The following is a 19293-nucleotide window of genomic DNA, read 5'->3' as shown; positions in this document are numbered from 1 at the left end:
TTTCGCACTTTCTTAGCTCCTCACATTAGACCACTTTCACCAACCAACCTTCACTCTCACAACACTTGAAGGTTACTTGATAGTGCCGTTGGCAGCTTCGTGTTATTCCTCACAGTTACCCCTGAATCACATCTTTCGCTATTCCCTTGTGTTTCTGCGCACAATTACCCGCGTCTTCCTACAACAGCAAATAGATTATAGATATGGCGCGCTCAAGCTCACCCCATCCCTCAATTTCTCTTATGGACATCTTCATCGGTTCTGGCCGCACGATTCGTAGACCCACCGGACCCCCAGGAGTAAGCAGAATGTGCGCTTTCTTCACATCCGAACATACTGACTTACGGAGATGCCCTTCTTGCAGATCCACCCAACAAGAAAAACCGAGCTCGTTCAAGTGCGCCCAAGAAAAGGCAGCGGCGATTCAAAGCCCGCCACCCCCGTCAAACCATCCAGCAAGAGGGCAATCGCCGGCTCTGACGCCAAGTCGAACAGCAAAAAGGAGGAAGCGCCAGCTGCCCCCAAGTCGAGCAGCAAGAAAGAAGAATCACCTTCTGGCTCAAAACCAAACAGCAAAAAGGACGACAGCCCACCCGACAGCAAGCCAAGCAGCAGCAAGGAAGACATTGCGCCTCACGACAGCAAGCCCAGCAGTTCAAAAAGCGACAGCAAATCCAATAGCAAAAAGGACGATAGCAAGCCCAACTCAAAGCCAACCAGCGCCAAAGCACCTTCCGAAGAAAAGGCCGCAGACGACAAAGAGGCAAGCGCGAAGAAATCGGACGGGAAGAAGCCAGAAGAGCCTGAAGCTAGTGGCAGCAAACCTCAAGCCAACGATCAGCAATCATCAGACCTCATCGTCTTCACTGCAGAAGAAGACGCAAAAATCTTACAAATGAAGACCGACGGCGTTGACGCAAAAGTCATCGGAGCGGAAATCGGTAAAGGCAAGAAACAGGTCAACAGGCGTTTCGACCAGATCAAACCTAAAGACTGGAAGCCAGAGAAGGCACGCAGGGACGCCGCTGCCGCCGCCGAGATGAAGAAGGACAAGCCCTCTGAGAAGCAGCTCTCCAAGGTTCCCAAGAAGGATGACAAGGCTGTTGAAGTCAAGCCCAAGTCCAACGTTGTAGAGAAGACCAGAAAGCCAGAGGACGCCCCTACAGCAATCCTGTTGGCCGGCAAGGTCCAACACCAACACGACGTCCGTCACAGACACGCTCATCAGCACGACCATCACATCCACGTCCACGACACTCACGAATCTCGTCCTCGTCGAGAACCCCACGACACCCATGAATCTCGTCCTCGCCGCGACAAGGACCGCACTCATGAATCTCGTCCTCGCCACCGCACCCAACCTGTCCTCGACCCTACAGACTCAGGCTACGGCTCCAACCACCGCTCTCGCCGTCCTCGTCCTCCCCCCTCCGTCGCCGCCTCTACCGCCTACACCATAAAAACCATGCCCTCCCTTACCGAAGACGACCTATTCTCCTTTGGCGAACTGCAAGCGCTGTCTGAACTCATCGGCAAGGATATGGAAGGTATGTGGCATAGAGTCAGTGCTGCATTCTTCGGCATGACTGGACGCAGGATTCCGGCCGAGGATATCAAGGAGAAGTTTGAGGGGTTGGAGGTTGAGTGATTGGGGAGATGGGAAGATGGATTGGAGATAGGGGTGGGTGGTGAGATTGGGGATGAAGATAGGCTGGGATTATGAGGCTGGTGGTTCACAATGACCAGGGCGGTCGTAATGGATGATGGACGAGGAAGATTCACAGAAAAGGAGCGCTCAATGATCATCAACTAACGGCCGAGCTCATTTCTCCGAAAACAGGGTTCCGTAGTCTCTATGCAGGACCTCCTTCTTGAACATGCCATGCTTTTTTATTCCATTTCCACCCATCTTACAGCCATGTTCATCACCAACGTGATACAAGTTCTCTGGTAAAGATCGAGGATGCACGATTGCCACTGTCGCTCTTCACAGTACCATCTTGTGCTCTATATTCGTCAACCAGTACACAGTGTCTTGAAGTCGTCAGAGCGGTCCGCATACATCGACTGCTCGAAGTACTTCACATAACATAGTGTCTAATGAAACAAATCAATTACATCATCTCAGCCGCAGGCAATGAAGGTGGCGTTGCAAGAGCTGATGGAAGGAGCTGCGTAGATCGTGCTTGATTCAATAGAAAAGGGAATAGGAAGCACGACTTCATACATCAAGTAGAAGAGCACGAGAGGAGAAAAAGGTGTTGTGAGTATGAGAATATCCGATACAGAGTAAACTGTGTGTTCCATATACCTTGTACAGTAAAGATCGGTACAAGTCTTTGATTCAAAACATTCACATTCAAAGAAAAGGAGAAGTCTGTCATAAGTAGTAAAAGAACAATGTCTATGCAGTTGTGTGTGTGTGTGGGTGGCTAATAAGAACTAAAAAGTGATACACATACGCTTTTCGTGTGTTCCTTCTGAAATGCTCGCGCGCGAGAGAAGAAAAGTGAAAAGAAAAATGCAGTTTTCCTGTCTTCTTTTGTCCATCCCCTTTTCCCCAACCACCAAGAAAAAGGGAAAAGAAGTGATGGAAACAAGGGAGGTGATAGTGGTGCAGGAGAGAGAGACAGAGAGAGAGATGTTCAACCCAACAGACAACATAATTCCAAATCCGCTCAAAACGCTGCCAAAGGGAAACTTTAAAGTTTAGTGAAAAAACAGAAGAAGGGCCGTTCGCTGAACCGGAATGAAAAGAGGTGTTGCAAAGATGCGGAAGTTGGAACAAAAAAGGAAAAGAGACATTAGTGGTACAAAGAGGAACAATTGTTGCCAGCCTTTCATGAGTGGTTCATTGCTGCAAACAAATATGATCCTGTTAGGTGGTTGATCAAGAACTGCGTCTGAATGATCAAAGAAAATGAACCGGCTTTTTTCATGTCATGGCCATGAGACGTAAACGAGCATTCAGCTCTTCTGTAGGGCTGTGTATCCCCTCATCTGAAGATGTACGTTCGATAGCATTCGTGGAGCGGCGACTTCGACGATGTATGGTTGGTGATTCGGGCGCTTCTCGTATCCTTCTACGGACCGAGCGACTGCCGTGGGAGCCTATACTGCCTCCAAGACTCTTCGGGCTGGGAAGAAGGTCTTCTGCGTCCCTGATGACCTTCTTAACTCTATCGCGAAGTTCTTGGACGTAGGGGATGATTCTCTTCAAAGTTGCAGTGTCGAAGTGGACCTTGTCTCGTCCTTCAGGATTGAGGCCTGACTCGGAAAGACGTTTCTGTTGGAGTGCTTCTATAACCGAACGTGCGACGGCTTCCGAGTTCTTGCGCGGTCTTTGTGGTGTTGCTGGTGTGACGAAGATGCCGTTATCAGTACGCGTGGGCGAGATGGCTCCTTCTTCGCTGAAAAAGTCGAATTCACCGTTCGCTGGCGATTCAGGTAGACCGAACAAAGGGGCGGGCATCAGGTAGTCTGTCGATGGAAGTGTCGGGAGTGGCTCGTCGAAGGCATCGTAGCTGAAAGACGGCGACGAGGGTGGTGAAAATCTCGGAGCCAGAGTTTGTTCGTCAGACTCCTGGTCTGCCAAGTCGATCATAGCATCGACTTCGTTCCACATCTTCTCGTTTCCTCCGTCAAGCACTTCAAGCATAACAGCCCGCATTTTGTGTTCCTTCAGTTCCTCGATTAGAAGGCCCCAGTCCCGAAGCAGACCAATGTTGGCGAGCACGTTGGTCTGCTGGTCCCGGATAGACTTTGGTACAAACATTGAAACACCGCTGTCAAGCCTCTTCTCTTCTGGAGCACTTTCATCCTCGAAGTCGAAATCCTCGTTCCAGTCTTCCGTGACACCTTTGCTGCCAATGCCCCAAGTGCCGAATTTGTTGGTGCCAGTCCGTTTTCCATCAGCATCCTGGGCTACAGGTACGCTCTGGCTTCGAGTGTGGAGACCGCTCGGGGCCCGTCTTCCAACCGATCTGCTACCACGAGTTTCGGCGTCCTTCTTGCCATGCACAGTCTTAGGGCGGGGAGGTGAACGGTTATTCGGACTTTTCTCCATAGGTTGTTGTTCGGACCAATCGAAGATGCTGCTACGTGTATCTCTGTCTGTGCTCCTAACAGTGGGTCGTTGTGGAGTCGTGTTCGCGGAGCTCGAAGCATGGCCATGTGGTGACAGGAGATCAGGAGTGATGCCGAGGTGAGCGAATCGATTTTTCATTGGGACTTGGGGTTCATCATCGTCGTCGTCAGCGAAAGACCACGAACTTTCTTGATCCTCGTCATCGTCAGTGATATCTGGGAAATGTTCGGCATGCTGGCGAAGGTCAGAAAGAGATGGCATAGTAGGTGGCGACGATGGAAGGTTAGACTGGGCAGGCGAGTCTTTCATGTGAAGCATTGGTGAACTGCCGAGTGACTGTTTCCGAGCGGAGCGGGCTGGGGTAGAGATAGCGTCTTCTTCATGTATAATGCTGTGTCGTGGCTTTAGTGAATACCCCTGTTCGTGCAAAGGTCCTGTTTGTAGGTAGTCTCTGAGCATTGTGTGTTTGCCATGGATATGGAACGGCGGCGATTCACCAAAAATTGTTTCTATCGAGGGGCCTCGCCTGCCTGGACTCGACTTTGGCGCTCTGGTCCGGACAGAGTCGTAGATTGTGTCGCTCTGTGAATCAAGTCCCTCATCATCGCCTGATCTAATATCGCTGTCTGAGCCGGCCAGATGGATTGTGTTGTCGACATGATGTGCCGCTTGATGGAGAGGCCGCGAGGCTGAAGGTAGAGTGTCAAAGGATACACGGTCCTCGCTATGTGTGTTTGAGAAGCTGGCGGCGGTGGGTAATGCAGTCGAAGCGATGTGCGTCTCGTGCGATGGTAGTCTAAGGTCTATCTCGGTAATGGGGCTGCTAACAGATGGCGTCTCGGTGTTTTGTGTAATGTTATCCACGTCACGGTGTCTCACAGGCGCCTCTGACGATTCATCGTGGGAGATGCTTTGCCTGTTGCCCATGCTGGTGGGCGTGTTGGATCGAGCTCGCGCGCCCGGGCGACGGTATTTTACGATGGGCGCTGCTTTGATAGGAGGTGGCTGCTTCCATATTTGTGGCTCCACGGGGAGGATGTCGCTAACAGAGAAGGAACTTGACGCCGACTCGATTCTGGACATTTCTGCGACGTCTTGCCTATCCAGTTCGTCTTCGATGCCTTTTCGCTCATCTATCCTGGAGTCAAAAGAGTTGGTTTGGAAATCAACAGTCGCTCGCGAAAGTCGATTTGACGCAGGGGTTGCAGTTTGATGAGATGGAGAACCGTAACGGCCGGCTATCGGGATATTTGGCATCAAATTCGAACTGGACACAGCATCGAAATCATCATCTTCTGCATCATTTTCAAATTCAATGGGGGCAGCATTGATATTTTCTCTAGCGGACACCAAGACCGGCCGATATTTCCTGTCCGCCGTCACCCTTTTGATAGGATTTGGGATGCTGGTCGAGCTGCGACGCCGTGTCGAGGCTGCTGGAACTACAGCCACCTTTGGACCGAAATAATTACGCCATTGGACATCGGGCATCGACTCGGGCGTTGGATCATAAAGAGAGCGTCTGAAAGCGTCTTCGGCTTTCGGTATGGCGTGAGAGCGTCGTTCTTGCAGCGTAGCACTTCGCTTGTGACTGGTTGCAGGGCGTTTCAAGGTCGAGACAGGAATCTTTGTGGTTGAACCGCCATACGAGGCCGAGGTGGGCACTTTGCTCACAGACGTGGAGCGTTTGACAAGTTTGTTCGGGGCTGTGTTGATGGGTGGAGTGTGGCTGGGGATCATCGGGGTAGTGGATCCCGAGGCTGAAGGAGCGACAGAAATGACGGAAGAATTTGGGCGAGAACTCGAACATTGCGTCGAGTCGCGCGAAGAAAAGGAAAACCTCTTGAGCCATGACGGCGTCTGGTGAGGAGCAAAGGTGGGTGATATCGGGGGTGAGGCTTCAGCATCGTCTCGAAGCGACGGGTTTGCGCCACGAGGCATTGTATGGCCGTCTCTTTTTCTCAGGACCGTTCTCGCATGGTCCGGCGCATTCCTCGAGGATGTGGTGTGCTGGTTGGTTGCAGAGCGGAGAGACTGGCGAGCCGAGAAGCCAAAGGGTGCACAGAAGGATGTAGGAGTCGCGTATGTGTCGACGGTCTGTACCGTGCAGGTTGCCGTCGATGTCATATCACTCTTGGGCGGAGCAAGCGACGATGCTCGGGAATTGGACCGCGGTCGAGGGCCCCCCGGGTCGGCAGTGAAAGGAAGTGAACGAGGGTGGAGGAAGGAGCTGGATCTATGCGAATTGGAGCGGCGGCTGGTGTTGTTGGGGATAGGTTGTTGACGGTCGAGGCGAGAGTCGTGGTCTGGTCGGGCAAGCACAAACCCCAGGGCAGAGACGCCAATGCCGGTGCTCGTTGCACAGAGCTGTATAGGATTGGTGGTCAGTCGGCAGTCGACCAATCGAGGCTGCAAGGGAGAGAAAGAGAGAGACGGTCAAAGCTGCATGACGAAGTGTGCAGCCGCGGTACGAAGAGGATTAGGCTTCATGGAGCGACCGACAGGGGGGAGGTACAAGCAACAGCAGTCAGGGACAGCTAGCGACGGGGATAGGACAGGGCCAGGGACGAGATAGGATAGGGAGGGGCAGGCATATCATGTAGAGTGCGTGGAGGCTGGCCGCTGTAGCATGGCGGCAGCGGCTGGGGGCATTATAGTGAAAGCGGGTCTCTGGTGCAGCAGCTTACCGTGGGGATCGTTTTCATGCTTTGGCCGATGCCATGCGCCCATCAAGAGACTCTCGGACGGGCGACGCGCTTGACGGGGTCGAGGACGGCGAGGGAGACTGGACGGACTGCTCAACGTATCGCCCTGTCCTAGTCGTCTTCATAGTGGAGTAGGCGGTCGCTCTACTCGTACTGATCTTCTTCAAGGCCGCAGCGCAAAGCCCCACAAACAAGGCACAGGCACAGACACAGGCAAAGGTTGGTCAAGACGGCGGACGGCGAGCACTCGGCGTCGCCTAGGTTCAGAGGATGCCCGGTTTTTTGTTATGAATGTGATTATGAAGAAGGGCTGACCTGCGTTTCAAGCGCCTACCGCTACCCCTCAGCTCAGACGCCACGACCGTTCCGCTGAAGACTCGTGAAATGTCCAGAGTAGACTTTAACGGCGCCCCAAACAATCAACCCAATGCTCCCGCAGCCAACGCTTCAGCATGAAAGCATTTTCGAGAAGGAATGCCATGATCCACAACAACTGCTGTCCTCGTAGCCACGACTAGTCGCCTGTACAATACACATCGACTCTGCCATCAATTCCTGGCCATGCACAAATGCTGCATTGAGTCGTCGAGTCTATTTTTTGCCCTCGCGCACGTCGCTCTGTTTCAGCTTTCTGCAGTGTTGTTGTCAATCTCTCTCCTTGCACAGCGCCCTCAACCGCCAAACGCTGTGCAACTCGCCCATTCGCCGTCTACTGAAATACATCCCTGCAATTAACAATCAATCCTTACGGCACATACGTCCGCCGTCCTGCGACTGGTCTCCGCCTGCAACGCCGTTTCCCCATCCATGTAGCTTTATGACATTACTCGGCCATGTTTCTTCTCTTGCCGTGAAACCCGACTTGAAGATCCAATCCCCAAACGCTCTGATCCCAAGCCAGCATTGCAAAGGTCAATAAATCCGAGTGCGTCTTTCTCTAAGAGCCGTGGGTCCAGGCGAAAGTTAACAACCGAAATATCCACCACTAAAGCAGCTGCATGCTGATTTGTACCAGCTGCAGGGTGTTTAGCGTTGTCGGTTCCTTTGAATCCCGGACAATGTTGCAACTTGCAGGGGCGTCTTTCCTAAGGCGTTCCACGCAAGCGCTTGGATCATTTGGGGTTCTGTCAGTTTTGAACCGCCGTGCGTCGAGCATCTGAGATCTGGCATGACGGTACACATGTACTCACACGACTCTTGGCTGTATAGAATGAGACCGAGCCTCACCTTCCATGCATCCACCGCGTGCCTGCGTGTGATGGTAACTCTGAGAAGCCATGCAACGATGCACCAGAGGATGACACATTCAGCAAGCAACATGAAACGCTAAGAAGCATGGCAGACGGATCATCCGCTTTCTCGATCGACTCGGTCCGCCTGAAGCTGTGGAGTTAAAGACGACACCCAGGATATCGCGTAAGTCACCAGCCGTGTGCAGCTGCGGGAAGCAGAAGTTCTTGTGTACATCTTCCAACACGTCAATTCTGAAAGTTACACAATTTTTGTCGACTGATAAGCAGGGACGAAACCATCCCTTGAAAGCTAGAAAATCAGAGAGATGACGGCTGGTCTTACGCAATGTCCCTTCGAGGGAGGTCGGGGAAAAGTGATCGTCAATCTACTTCACCAGGCCCAGGAGTTTGGTACTGCATAGTAACCTTGCACATCTGCTCTGTAGCGTGGCTTGTCGTCGTGAAACGGCACGGTCCATTTTGTCCTTATGCTCAAGCCCAATCCGGACTTGACGGAGGTTGACACCGCTTGGCGAGCCATCAGGACCCAGGTTCGTCTGGATGACGGGGATGAATTGTTGGCAAGTCACTCTGTACTATATCAACAAGGGTGTTCTGCCGATCAAAGAACTTTGAGAAGACTGCACTCGACCGCTGCTTGTGTTTTGTCCTTCAACCTTCAATACATAACCACATAGCTAGCTGGACTCGCACAGAAATAGCATATGTGTTTCAACATGATTGATATCACCTTACTACTGAAGGTTGCTCGGGCAGCAACTGCACAGATGCTTTCCTCAACCCGGAATTCAACTTATCCCACTTTAAATGCACATTGCTGATCCATCCAATCGTATTTTGACTTTCCGCACCTTTTCCTTAGGTTGTACAAGCTACTATTCGTAGCCATCTGGGGAATAAGAAGATCGATTAAGTAAATGCGTATTCTCCGCGGCTGATTGGTCATTGTTGAGAAATACCTGACTTGCTGCGAGAACGAACAAGACTCGTCGGCTGGCACTGCCTGGGAGTGTCCTTTCACCCTTCATGCAGCCGGGCTGTGAGGACCTGATGCCAACCGCAGTGGGTTCCTTACGCAACGCGTGCCAAGAACACGGCTATTCAACCCCAGCTCCAATACTGCAAAATGTACCAGGCTGCTCTGTGGTCGGAGAGAGAGCTGGTTGCTTTCTTGAAGATGATTGAATCCAGAAGATGTCTTCTCCAGTGTCTCGCTGGTGCTTGTTTTCTAGTTTCGTGATCAAGTAGTTCGATATTAAGAAGTAGTGCGGGTCACCGAAGCTGCAAGTCCGTTGGTGTCACTTGAGATTCGGCTTGCGTTCGATATCACGTGCGTATGAGATTTCTCGCGCCTCTCTTCCGCAATTGCGCCCTTACTGGTTGACGGACAAGAGCTGGATAAACAACGCAAGGATATCGGATCACCACAGAGCAACGCCTTTTACCGTAGAAGCGTGAATTTTGTTTCTTCCAGGAAGGATTCAAAGATCCACAACGCGAGCATAGCGGTGTAGTCTCTTCAGCGCCACCCTAACCAAACACGCAAAAACTCACATCTCCGAACAATTCTGTGATACAATGGAGGCCGAGATCAGAGCCCAGATTCCTGGAATCGACCCTGTCGTGTCCGAGTATTCCGCAGGATACCTCAACCATGCCTCGCAAGCATACAGCGCGGAAGGCGACCCACTGTCAGATGCCGCCGCCGCTGTGACAGCTCTGCTGCTTTCCGCTTCTGGTGATCTGTCTAATCAGAATGAGTTGACAATTCAAAATCTGATTGAGAAATTTGTCTCCAAGCTCTCCTCTCAGTCTGATGCTGATGGCGAGAGACGCCAGCAGGCACCTTCTGCCAGAAAGCTGGAGCAAACCATCCAGGTCGGATCTTCAAGAAACATCTCATCAACTCTTGGCTTGACTGGTGGTGTCAACTTGGAGCACACTGGTAGACAGATCGAATCTCGTGTCGACAAGAAGAAGCTAGAGAAGGCTGAGAAGAAACTCCGCGCGAAGCAAGACAGAAAGGAATTCAAGAATGTCGAGTACGAGGCTTCCAGACTTTTGGAGATGCCCGATGATGCTGCATCATACGAAGAATTCTTCATGAAGGTCAACCCTCTGCAGCTTGGTTCTGACAACCAAGGCAAGAGCAAGGACATCAAGGTTGATGGTATCGATATCACTATCGGTGGCAAGCGAATCTTGAGTGATACCAACCTGACCCTGGCCTTTGGTCGCAGATACGGTCTGGTCGGTCAGAACGGTATCGGTAAATCTACTTTGCTCAGAGCTTTGAGTAAGAGAGAGGTCGCCATTCCAACTCATATTTCCATTCTTCACGTCGAGCAAGAGGTAAGCTTTGTCACACCATTTGCTCTGATTTATAGCTGACCTCAATAGATCATGGGAGACGACACTCCTGCTCTTCAAGCCGTTCTGGATGCCGATGTCTGGCGCAAGCACTTGCTGAGAGAGCAAGACGTGAGTCCAACCTGTTACTATCCCGTTGAATACACAACTGACGATTTCGCAGAAAATCACCAAGGAACTTGCAGAATTGGAAGCCAGCCGATCACAGATGGCAGACACATCAGCAGATGCTGCCAAGCTTGACACTCAGCGAGAAGGTCTCGACATCACGCTTAGTGATGTCCAGGGCAAGCTTGCCGAAATGGACTCCGACAAGGCAGAATCTCGTGCTGCCAGTATTCTTGCTGGTCTTGGTTTCTCGCATGAGAGACAGCAGTTCGCCACAAAGACCTTCTCTGGTGGTTGGCGTATGAGATTGGCACTTGCCCGTGCCCTGTTCTGCGAACCTGATCTTCTCATGCTCGATGAACCTTCTAACATGTTGGATGTTCCTTCCATCACCTTCTTGTCAAACTACCTGCAGACCTACCCAAGCACCGTCTTGGTAGTTTCTCACGACAGAGCCTTCCTGAACGAAGTCGCCACAGACATTATCCACCAACACTCAGAGCGCCTTGACTACTACAAGGGTGCCAACTTCGAATCCTTCTACAATACCAAGGAGGAGAGAAGAAAGACCGCTAAGAGAGAGTACGAGAAGCAAATGGGTGAGCGTGCGCATCTGCAAGCATTCATCGACAAGTTCCGTTACAATGCCGCCAAATCATCCGAAGCACAGTCACGTATCAAGAAGCTGGAGAAGATGCCCATCTTGGAGGCTCCCGAGAGCGAGTACACTGTCAAATTCTCGTTCCCCGATGTGGAAAAGATGACACCTCCTATCATCCAGATGTCTGGTGTTGCTTTCGGTTACACACCCGACAAGCCGTTGCTCAAGAACGTGGACCTCGATGTTCAGCTCGACTCGCGTATTGGTATCGTTGGACCCAACGGTGCTGGTAAAACAACAGTACTCAAGCTTCTCATTGGTGCTCTCCAACCGACTACTGGTCTCATATCTCAGAACCCTCGTCTGCGTATTGGCTTCTTCGCTCAACACCACGTCGATGCTCTGGACTTGAACATGAGTGCTGTCGGCTTCATGTCCAAGATGTACCCTGGTAGGACCGATGAAGAGTACCGTAGACATCTCGGTGCCTTCGGTATCACTGGTATGACTGGTCTACAAAAGATGGAGATTCTTTCTGGAGGTCAGAAGTCTCGTGTCGCTTTTGCCATCCTTTCCCTTCAGAACCCTCACATCTTGGTTCTTGATGAGCCCTCTAACCATCTGGATATCGAAGCTATGGATGCTTTGGCAGATGCTCTCAAGAACTTCGGCGGTGGTGTCTTGATGGTTTCGTAAGTTTTCCCCCATACCCAAACTTTTCCGTTTTTTCTTTGAACCTCTGCTAACGTGGACCAAGCCATGATGTGTCCATTCTCAGTGCGGTCTGTTCTACGCTCTGGGTGTGTGACCAGGGAAGTGTTGAGCACTTTGATGGAGATGTCAACGATTACAAGCGCAGAATTACAGCCCAGGCCGATGCAGCTGGAGTTGCGACCACTCACCACTAGTGTATTAGCGACAGAGAGACTATCACGGTGCTCATGCAATACTAGAGCTTGTGGCAATGGCAAGATAGATATGAACAAAATGCATACGTCTGGACAAGTGCTGGACAGACTGGTCATCGATGTGGTATAGACCTTGAGAAGTTTCATCTGAAGCATCCTTGCGATTCTTTGACCTTCTAGTGATATGTACCCAGCTCTGCTACCACTGTATCCTATATGCCCAGTGAATCACCATGTTGTGACATTTTCCATATCATTCACCAAATATACCACTGCCCGTGCATCCCATCAGCTTCCTTCCGCATTAGGTAATCGGTCGGGATTTACCGACCGATTAGCTCACAGCAGAAAAAATGAGACTCCAACGCCAGCGCGTGTCAACATCCCACCATCCCACTTCCATACCTTTACCTCCCTTCTCTCATACACTACCTTTCCTTGGGGTCGGCCAGTCATAGCCCACTCCTTTATTCCTGCGACCATTTCCTCCGCACTCGCTCCGCACCTCTCCTTCCTTTCTCGAGTATCCGCAGCAGGCCCTGCGTTTGCGACAGCTCACTTGCGCTTCTGTTGGTCGGCGAATACTAAAGCTCAGAGCTTTGTCCCAGTCCGAACTTACGCAAAAAGAAGAATGCCTCCCAAGAAGGTCGTCAAGGAGGAGAAGATCCTTTTGGGTCGTCCCGGAAACAACCTGAAGAGTGGTATCGTATGTAGGGATTAGCTTGCCGACGCGACCTCAGAGCTCTTGCTAACACCAATTGCAGGTTGGTCTGGCTAACGTCGGCAAATCCACCCTCTTCCAGGCCATCACCAAGTGTTCCCTTGGTAACCCTGCTGTACGTCGCCCACCCTTCACTTCAATACTTCATTCACTGACTTGTCTCTCAGAACTTCCCCTACGCCACTATCGACCCCGAGGAGTCTCGTGTCATCGTTCCCGATGAGCGTTACGAATGGCTGTGCGAGCACTACAACCCCAAGTCGAGGGTGCCCGCTCACCAGACTATCTACGATATTGCTGGTCTGACCCGTGGTGCTTCCACTGGTGCAGGTCTCGGTAACGCTTTCTTGTCCCACATTCGCGCCGTCGATGCCATCTTCCAGGTCGTCAGATGTTTCGATGATGCCGAGATTATCCACGTTGAGGGTGACGTCGACCCCGTCCGCGATCTTGAGATTATCAGCGAGGAGCTTCGTATCAAGGATATCGAGTTCGTCGAGAAGGCTCTTGAGGCCCTTGGCAAGCAGACTCGCCGTGGCGGTCAGTCTCTTGAGATGAAGAAGCTCAAGGAGGAGGAAGCCACTGTCGGCAAGATCCTCGCCCTCCTTCAGGACGGCAAGGACATCCGTCACCAGCACTGGAGCCCCAAGGAGGTACGTTGCGCCCGCTCTTCTCCTCTCACAATCACCCATCCCCCTTGCAATGATGATCCAACTTTTATACCCAGCTCTCAGAATAACGGTTCATCGGAGAAAGGCTTAACCTGTTGGGATTGGACCCAACAGGGAGCTGGATCCAGAACTCTTTTGCTGTCAAGTCCCTTCTGAAACACCCATCAACTTCTATTCTCAACATCACCTTGACCTTTGGCGTACATTGGCTAACGATAATCAATAGGTTGAGGTCATCAACCCTCTTTTCCTCCTTACAGCCAAGCCCGTTGTCTACCTGACCAACCTTAGCGAGAGAGACTACCTTCGCCAGAAGAACAAGCACTTGCCCAAGGTTGTTGAGTGGATCAAGACCCACTCTCCTGGCGAGCCCATCCTCCCCATTTCCATCTCACTCGAGGAGCGCCTCAGTCGCTTCGAGACCGATGCTGAGGTCGAGGAGGAGTGCAAGAAAATTGGCGGCAAGTCTGCTCTGCCCAAGGCCATCACCACCATGCGCAAGGCCCTCAACCTTGGCAGTTTCTTCACCACTGGTACTGACGAAGTCCGCCAATGGACCATCCGTAACGGTACCAAGGCCCCCCAGGCTGCTGGTGTCATCCACGGTGACTTCGAAAAGACTTTCATCCAGGCCATCGTATACAACTTCAACCTCCTCAAGGAGTTGAAGACCGAAGCCGAAGTCAAGGCCCAAGGAAAGATCATGACCAAGGGCAAGGACTACATCGTCGAGGATGGAGACATTCTCCTCATCAAGGCCGGTGCCGCCAAGGCTTAAGCATTGCGTTGATGACGTTTCTTGATGCTCGAACCCTTTGGATGAATGATGAGTGGGACTATGATGGTCACTCAGCCATCGTCAGGCATCCTGTTTCTTTTTTAGTGCCACGACCTTCCAGTGTCGTGGCGACTGGTCGAACAAGCCAGTACTGAAGCAGCTTGCTGCGAAGAGTTGATACCCGGCCTCCTTTATGGCCAGCACATATAAATGGGGCAGCTCGATATATGTTGCAGACTCGCCTCATGCCCCATTAGCATATGCTTGATAATGAAAAGTAAATGACTTTAACATGACAAACATCTTGAAATCCTTGTTGTGCTCCCAACGTGTTGAGGTGGTCGTAGTCTTGTCTTCTGGCTCGTAACTGGACGGCTCGTACTTGGACGGATGCAGAAAGCCCTGACTGTAGATGATTGAGTGATATATCACAGCGTACTATAGCATGCAGCCACCGACCACATGCGCATATGCGCGTGTCCGAAGGCTGTCCGACAAGCTCTAGGACCAGTGGATGGGCATTCGCGTCGTTCAGTCAGCCTCGTCAAAGTAAAGTTAACGGATTTTGACACGGGCTCGGCAGCCGGCTGGAGTTTCCAACAGGGCGGTGACGTACTCCGAGCCGGCGACAGTCACATGTTGAAGCGGTTTCGAGGCGTAGCTCTAGGCACGCAGATGCGAAGACTAACTTTCAGACGTTTGCGAGAAGCGGACCATCGACATTTTGAGATTTGGTTGGTTTCGACGACATCAGGCGCCGACAGCATCTGTTTCTACGACTCCGCGGCCCAGTTGTGGGCGCATTTCGCATCCGACCCTGCCATGACCCAGCAACCACCGATTGAATGCACCCTCTAAACCCCTTTCTGCGGGCCTTCTTCAGAAGCACCCTTCCGTCGCAGTGTCTTCCTGTGAACCACCACATCCTCCTGGTTCCGACGACAGAATCTCTGTTCCAAGGCCGCGACCGCGAGACGACTGCGCCCTACGCCGACCTTGCCGTATCTGAAGAATTTCTCTCCAGCCATGTCATTCGCGTGCCTGGAGGCATACCCCCTGGAACAACGTCGAAAGATGGAGCCAACATTCGGGAGTCCAAGGGCAAGGCCAAGCAGTATAACACACTCAACGGCAGGACGGTAGTTGTCAAGGATACCTATGTCTACAGCAACAAAGGTTTGCTTCGTCTGCCAGCTGCTCTGCGACTCGGCTAATCCAAGCGCATAGGTTTCAAGAGTTTGACCCAGGCGCAGCTATTGACTGACGCCCTGTTCTGCCCTGACATGCCTGAGGCTCAACAATGGCTAGTCTACTACATCTCGAGGCCGCTAGTAGGCTCATACGATCCTGTTCGCATAATACCGGCAACTATCAAAACCGCTGCGCAACGCGCTGCAGACAAACCCAAGCCTACTACTCCCTCGGCTTCGGATGTGAAAAAGAAGGAAATCGCATCATTCACGGAACTTTTGACCGCATTTCCTCTGATCGCTCGACAACTGCAAAATGGGCTGGACAGAACACTCAAGGAGTTCGCGGCACAATTTGAGGGTCCAGTACCCAACAAGTCATCGCGAGCACCTTCAGTGAGCTCACAAAGGTCGAATTACTCTTCAACCTCATTGGAAGATTCATTGGCCTCGCTAAGGTCTTCGGTATCTGGGAGCGACAGCAGTAACCGTCTCTCGTCATTGACTATTGAGCCGGAAGAGGACACTATGCGATTTGCACTCGAAAGCGCTACTACCGCTGCTATAGACCTGTTCCAAGGAGTCGACAGACAACAACTATCTCTACTCGGTGCTACAACCGATTTGTCAGGACCGGTAGTTGAGCGCATGATCGAACGCCATGTTGCTGAGCAGCTGCATGAATTTATCTTGTTCCCTCGGATATGCAACATCCGCCGCTCGGAAGATCTTGAACTCGAACACCGACTTCGAAAAATGGCCAATATTGACGTTGCTCAAGTCGGTATACCAATAGAAGATGGCATGAGAGGAAAGCGGGATATGGCGATCCGAATCGATCGGGCTGTAGGCATGTTCAAGAAGATGGGAGTAGCCAGTAGTCCACAAGAGATGATCGAAGTCCTGCTGGATACGGCAAAGACAGTCACTGCGACCCCGACTACAAACGTAGGAAAGCCTGGCGTTCGACCGGACGGCGCAGCCGAAAAGCCAAGCATAGCCATGACTATCAACGCCGATGCGCTTGTTTCAATGCTCCTGATTGTCGTCATCAGGAGCTCTGTTCGACATTTGCACGCCAGGCTGTCATACATGAGACACTTTGTGTTTATCGACGATGTTGATAGTGGAGAGATGGGCTATGTGCTGAGCACATTCGAAGCTGTGCTTGTTTATCTCTCTCAAGACTCTGACGCCTTACGAATTGCCGCGAGAAAGAATGCACGGTTATGGAAAGCAACCAGAAATGGAAACACAACAGAGCTGCGGAACATGCTTCAACCCGATGCTCCTTGGATAGCGGACGGCCAAGTCATTGAAGAGGCGCCATCTTTCGATGAGAGCTTCAGAGATCAAGACGACTCTAGTCTCAGTTCGCGACTCACGAATCTCAATCTTGAAAGAGAACAGCAACTATCGATGCCGAATGGCAATTTTGCCGCCATTGGTGGATCACTGGCCCACGTTTTCCCTTTCCAAAAGCCCCCGACGCCACCACCAGAAGCCAGTCAGCCAAAACGAAAGCGTGTGACAATGGCGAGCTTCCGTAGTGCTTCTGTATCATCCGGATATTCGTCTCCATCTCGGTCCAGGTCCAAGAGCATAGATTCTACTGTGAGCACCCTTTCAACAGGCGACAGCTCACTCGACAAAATATCACAGTCGCAAGGACTGGGCGGAGACTCAATCTTGATGATGGCTATTGAAAATGGTCAGCTCGCATCTTTGGAGTATCTGCTGAGTCTGGATCAATATTTCCCGATCGAATTCGTGCTAGAGGACTGCAATAATGAGGGAGTGACCCTACTGGTCGCGGCTGTACAGGGTGATGACAAGAATTTGACCAGTTTCTTGCTAAATCACATCATCAGGAATGCGCCTTCAGATAACACCTTACGAGCCTACTTTGTCCGACAGGATAGCAAGGGGAGAAGCTTCGCCCACTATCTTTTCAACCAACCGCATCTCATGGAGACTGTAGGCGAAATGCTACCTTGGCAGCTGAAAGACAAGAATGGACAAACACCACTGTTTGCTCTGTGCAGGTCTTATGATCATCAAGAATATCGATGGATGGTCGAAACAGCTTTGACACTTGCTACAAACACCCAACCAGACCAAGAGCCGCTTCATCTTGCGGACCATATAGACAACAAGGGCAACACTCTGCTACACATCGTCAACGATCCACATTTGACAGCCTGGTTGCTTCGCCATTGCGACTCCGACGTCAATGCAGCAAATGACAAACGTTTCACGCCGCTGATGATGGCGAGCAAATACGGTAGACTCGACTTGGTTCGAACATTCTTCGGCGATGCTCGAGTGGATTTGCAAGTCAAAGACATCAGAGGCTTGACGGCTGTTGAGTTAGCCAAAGACGACGAAGTCAGGAATCGAATAGATGACCTAGTGCTGCTATCGACACGGCCAGCCGCAGATGGACGAATTACCTCCGTGGTTCGCTCATTCTTCGTGGAAGACGCAACTGTCCGCCTAGTTCTGAAGTCTGGTGGTCCAAATCCAAATGGCACGATCACCGTCACCACTTGCCGTCGCTCTGTCGCCGACTTTGAGCATCTTGCAAAATGGCTCTCGATAGAGCAACCTGCATCGTGGATACCGACACATTTCAACCTGACTTCTCCATTCTTGATACCATCCAAGCCATCACGAGCGGTACTACGCGACACTCAATTACGTCTTGATGCTTTCTTACAATGTCTCCTAACTCATTCCACCTTCTCAACACACGAGATGGTGTGGGAGTTTTTCCTCGTCCCTGATATCGATCCTGCCATGTTGGCCGATCGAGCCAAGCACAAGGCAGAGATTCGTGTTGAGAATGTTCGGGATGACTATGACCCCATAATTGATACGCGCGAGGTTGAGTCCTTCGTATCTCATGCGAAAGAGCAACTTCGTGGGGTCTCTCATGCCGTCAAGACGCTCATAAGACGTACGAATGCACAGCGCATGCTGAACTCCGATTTGTACGATGCGCGCTTACTCAACAATACCGGCGTCGCCACCCTCCAATTCCTACCCCGAAAGTACCTTATAGCATTTGAACGATACACGAAGGCTCTGGCCCCATCAGAATCTGATCCTCTTGCTAACTTCTACTACTCCTTGCACTCGATCGCAAATTCATCTACGGCAGTACTTGTTGCTCTTGGGCGACCGACGAGTCTGATTGGCAGCATGAATCAAGCAAGGAGGAACATTGAAAGAGCGCTCGGCTCTCTCGGCAGACAATCCCGCTGGACACCAAATATAGGACTATTTGATGAGACACGGCGGTCGATTGCAGCCGAGGCCGAAGAGAAAGCGACGAAGGCTCAAGGCGAGCTTGATTCTCTGGGAAGTGAGCTACGCTACACACAACAGACTGTGGCAGCAGAGTTGGCTGGCTGGCAAGAGCAGCACGTCAAGTTTGGCAGACGGATGCTGAAGGATCTCGCCAAGGGCATGGTCGTCAAAGAAAAGGCCAGGCTCGAGAGCATGAAAAGAGCACTGAGAGAGCTGCAGAGGTGAACATAGGCATGGCTTCATCATGGTACGTGCGCATCGGCGTTTGAGGACACAGGATCGTTCTACTGTAATTTTAGCAGGAACTCATGCTTCAGAGGCGTTTAAAGGCCATGTAGCATTATCACGGCTTGGGTAAAGCATAACGATTTGAGATGTTGATCAAAGTAGCATAGGCTGGACTCGTGGTTGTAGAATTCGTGAGAACATGAACGTATTTCCTTCTCACACCAGCAGGTCCTTGTTCTTCAGGGCCATCTGACAACTTGAGTTACCTCGAGGCAGCTACAGCTCGTCGTCGAACTCCATTAGAGGTTGGTTCCTTCCTTATTAGTCGTGTTTCGGTATCGTTGCCTTGGGCACTGACCGC

The 19293-nt window shown here is 51.4% G+C and overlaps 6 protein-coding genes across 6 annotated transcripts; 4 read left to right on the top strand and 2 right to left on the bottom strand.

Moving 5' to 3' along the window:
• Positions 1-203: 203 nt before the first annotated feature.
• On the top strand, positions 204-1877 carry M438DRAFT_366616 (uncharacterized protein; the record flags this gene model as incomplete). The annotated part of the gene is made up of 2 exons (XM_029907893.1): positions 204-299; positions 350-1877. 2 exons carry the CDS (start codon positions 204-206, stop codon positions 1646-1648), a joined length of 1395 nt encoding a protein of 464 aa, XP_029759450.1. The 3' UTR covers positions 1649-1877.
• A 1058-nt stretch (positions 1878-2935) lies between these two features.
• M438DRAFT_321684 (uncharacterized protein) lies at positions 2936-7077 on the bottom strand (the record flags this gene model as incomplete). The annotated part of the gene is made up of 3 exons (XM_029902927.1): positions 6775-7077; positions 5736-6454; positions 2936-5678 (listed from the first exon to the last, which is right to left on the bottom strand). Exons 1-3 carry the CDS (start codon positions 6790-6792, stop codon positions 2936-2938), a joined length of 3480 nt encoding a protein of 1159 aa, XP_029759449.1. The 5' UTR covers positions 6793-7077.
• A 730-nt stretch (positions 7078-7807) lies between these two features.
• M438DRAFT_346877 (uncharacterized protein) lies at positions 7808-8395 on the bottom strand. The gene has a single exon (XM_029905782.1). It carries the CDS (start codon positions 8110-8112, stop codon positions 7819-7821), a length of 294 nt encoding a protein of 97 aa, XP_029759448.1. The 5' UTR covers positions 8113-8395; the 3' UTR covers positions 7808-7818.
• Positions 8396-9429: 1034 nt separating this feature from the next.
• Positions 9430-12251, top strand: M438DRAFT_299716 (ABC transporter domain-containing protein). Its single transcript, XM_029902039.1, has 4 exons — positions 9430-10397; positions 10446-10526; positions 10579-11816; positions 11882-12251. Exons 1-4 carry the CDS (start codon positions 9624-9626, stop codon positions 12030-12032), a joined length of 2244 nt encoding a protein of 747 aa, XP_029759447.1. The 5' UTR covers positions 9430-9623; the 3' UTR covers positions 12033-12251.
• A 192-nt stretch (positions 12252-12443) lies between these two features.
• M438DRAFT_346875 (GTP-binding family protein) lies at positions 12444-14454 on the top strand. Its single transcript, XM_029905781.1, has 4 exons — positions 12444-12738; positions 12797-12868; positions 12921-13406; positions 13651-14454. Exons 1-4 carry the CDS (start codon positions 12664-12666, stop codon positions 14200-14202), a joined length of 1185 nt encoding a protein of 394 aa, XP_029759446.1. The 5' UTR covers positions 12444-12663; the 3' UTR covers positions 14203-14454.
• Positions 14455-15047: 593 nt separating this feature from the next.
• M438DRAFT_276470 (uncharacterized protein) lies at positions 15048-18929 on the top strand (the record flags this gene model as incomplete). The annotated part of the gene is made up of 2 exons (XM_029900857.1): positions 15048-15378; positions 15430-18929. 2 exons carry the CDS (start codon positions 15048-15050, stop codon positions 18927-18929), a joined length of 3831 nt encoding a protein of 1276 aa, XP_029759445.1.
• Positions 18930-19293: the final 364 nt, after the last annotated feature.

The sequence above is a fragment of the Aureobasidium pullulans genome (genome assembly GCF_000721785.1).
Source record: "Aureobasidium pullulans EXF-150 unplaced genomic scaffold scaffold_12, whole genome shotgun sequence".
In the NCBI taxonomy this organism is placed as follows: domain Eukaryota; kingdom Fungi; phylum Ascomycota; class Dothideomycetes; order Dothideales; family Saccotheciaceae; genus Aureobasidium; species Aureobasidium pullulans.
The sequence above is the reverse complement of the archived record's forward strand: the minus strand, read 5'-3'. Positions and strand labels throughout refer to the sequence as shown.

Coding starts and splice junctions, on each gene's coding strand:
- M438DRAFT_299716 (XM_029902039.1), top strand. CDS start 9,624: ATGGAGGCCGAGATCAGAGCCCAGATTCCTGGAATCGACCCTGTCGTG. Junction 10,527..10,578: donor ACTTGCTGAGAGAGCAAGAC/GTGAGTCCAACC, acceptor ACGATTTCGCAG/AAAATCACCAAGGAACTTGC. Junction 11,817..11,881: donor GGTGGTGTCTTGATGGTTTC/GTAAGTTTTCCC, acceptor ACGTGGACCAAG/CCATGATGTGTCCATTCTCA.
- M438DRAFT_346877 (XM_029905782.1), bottom strand. CDS start 8,112: ATGTTGCTTGCTGAATGTGTCATCCTCTGGTGCATCGTTGCATGGCTT.
- M438DRAFT_346875 (XM_029905781.1), top strand. CDS start 12,664: ATGCCTCCCAAGAAGGTCGTCAAGGAGGAGAAGATCCTTTTGGGTCGT. Junction 12,739..12,796: donor ACAACCTGAAGAGTGGTATC/GTATGTAGGGAT, acceptor CACCAATTGCAG/GTTGGTCTGGCTAACGTCGG. Junction 12,869..12,920: donor GTTCCCTTGGTAACCCTGCT/GTACGTCGCCCA, acceptor CTTGTCTCTCAG/AACTTCCCCTACGCCACTAT.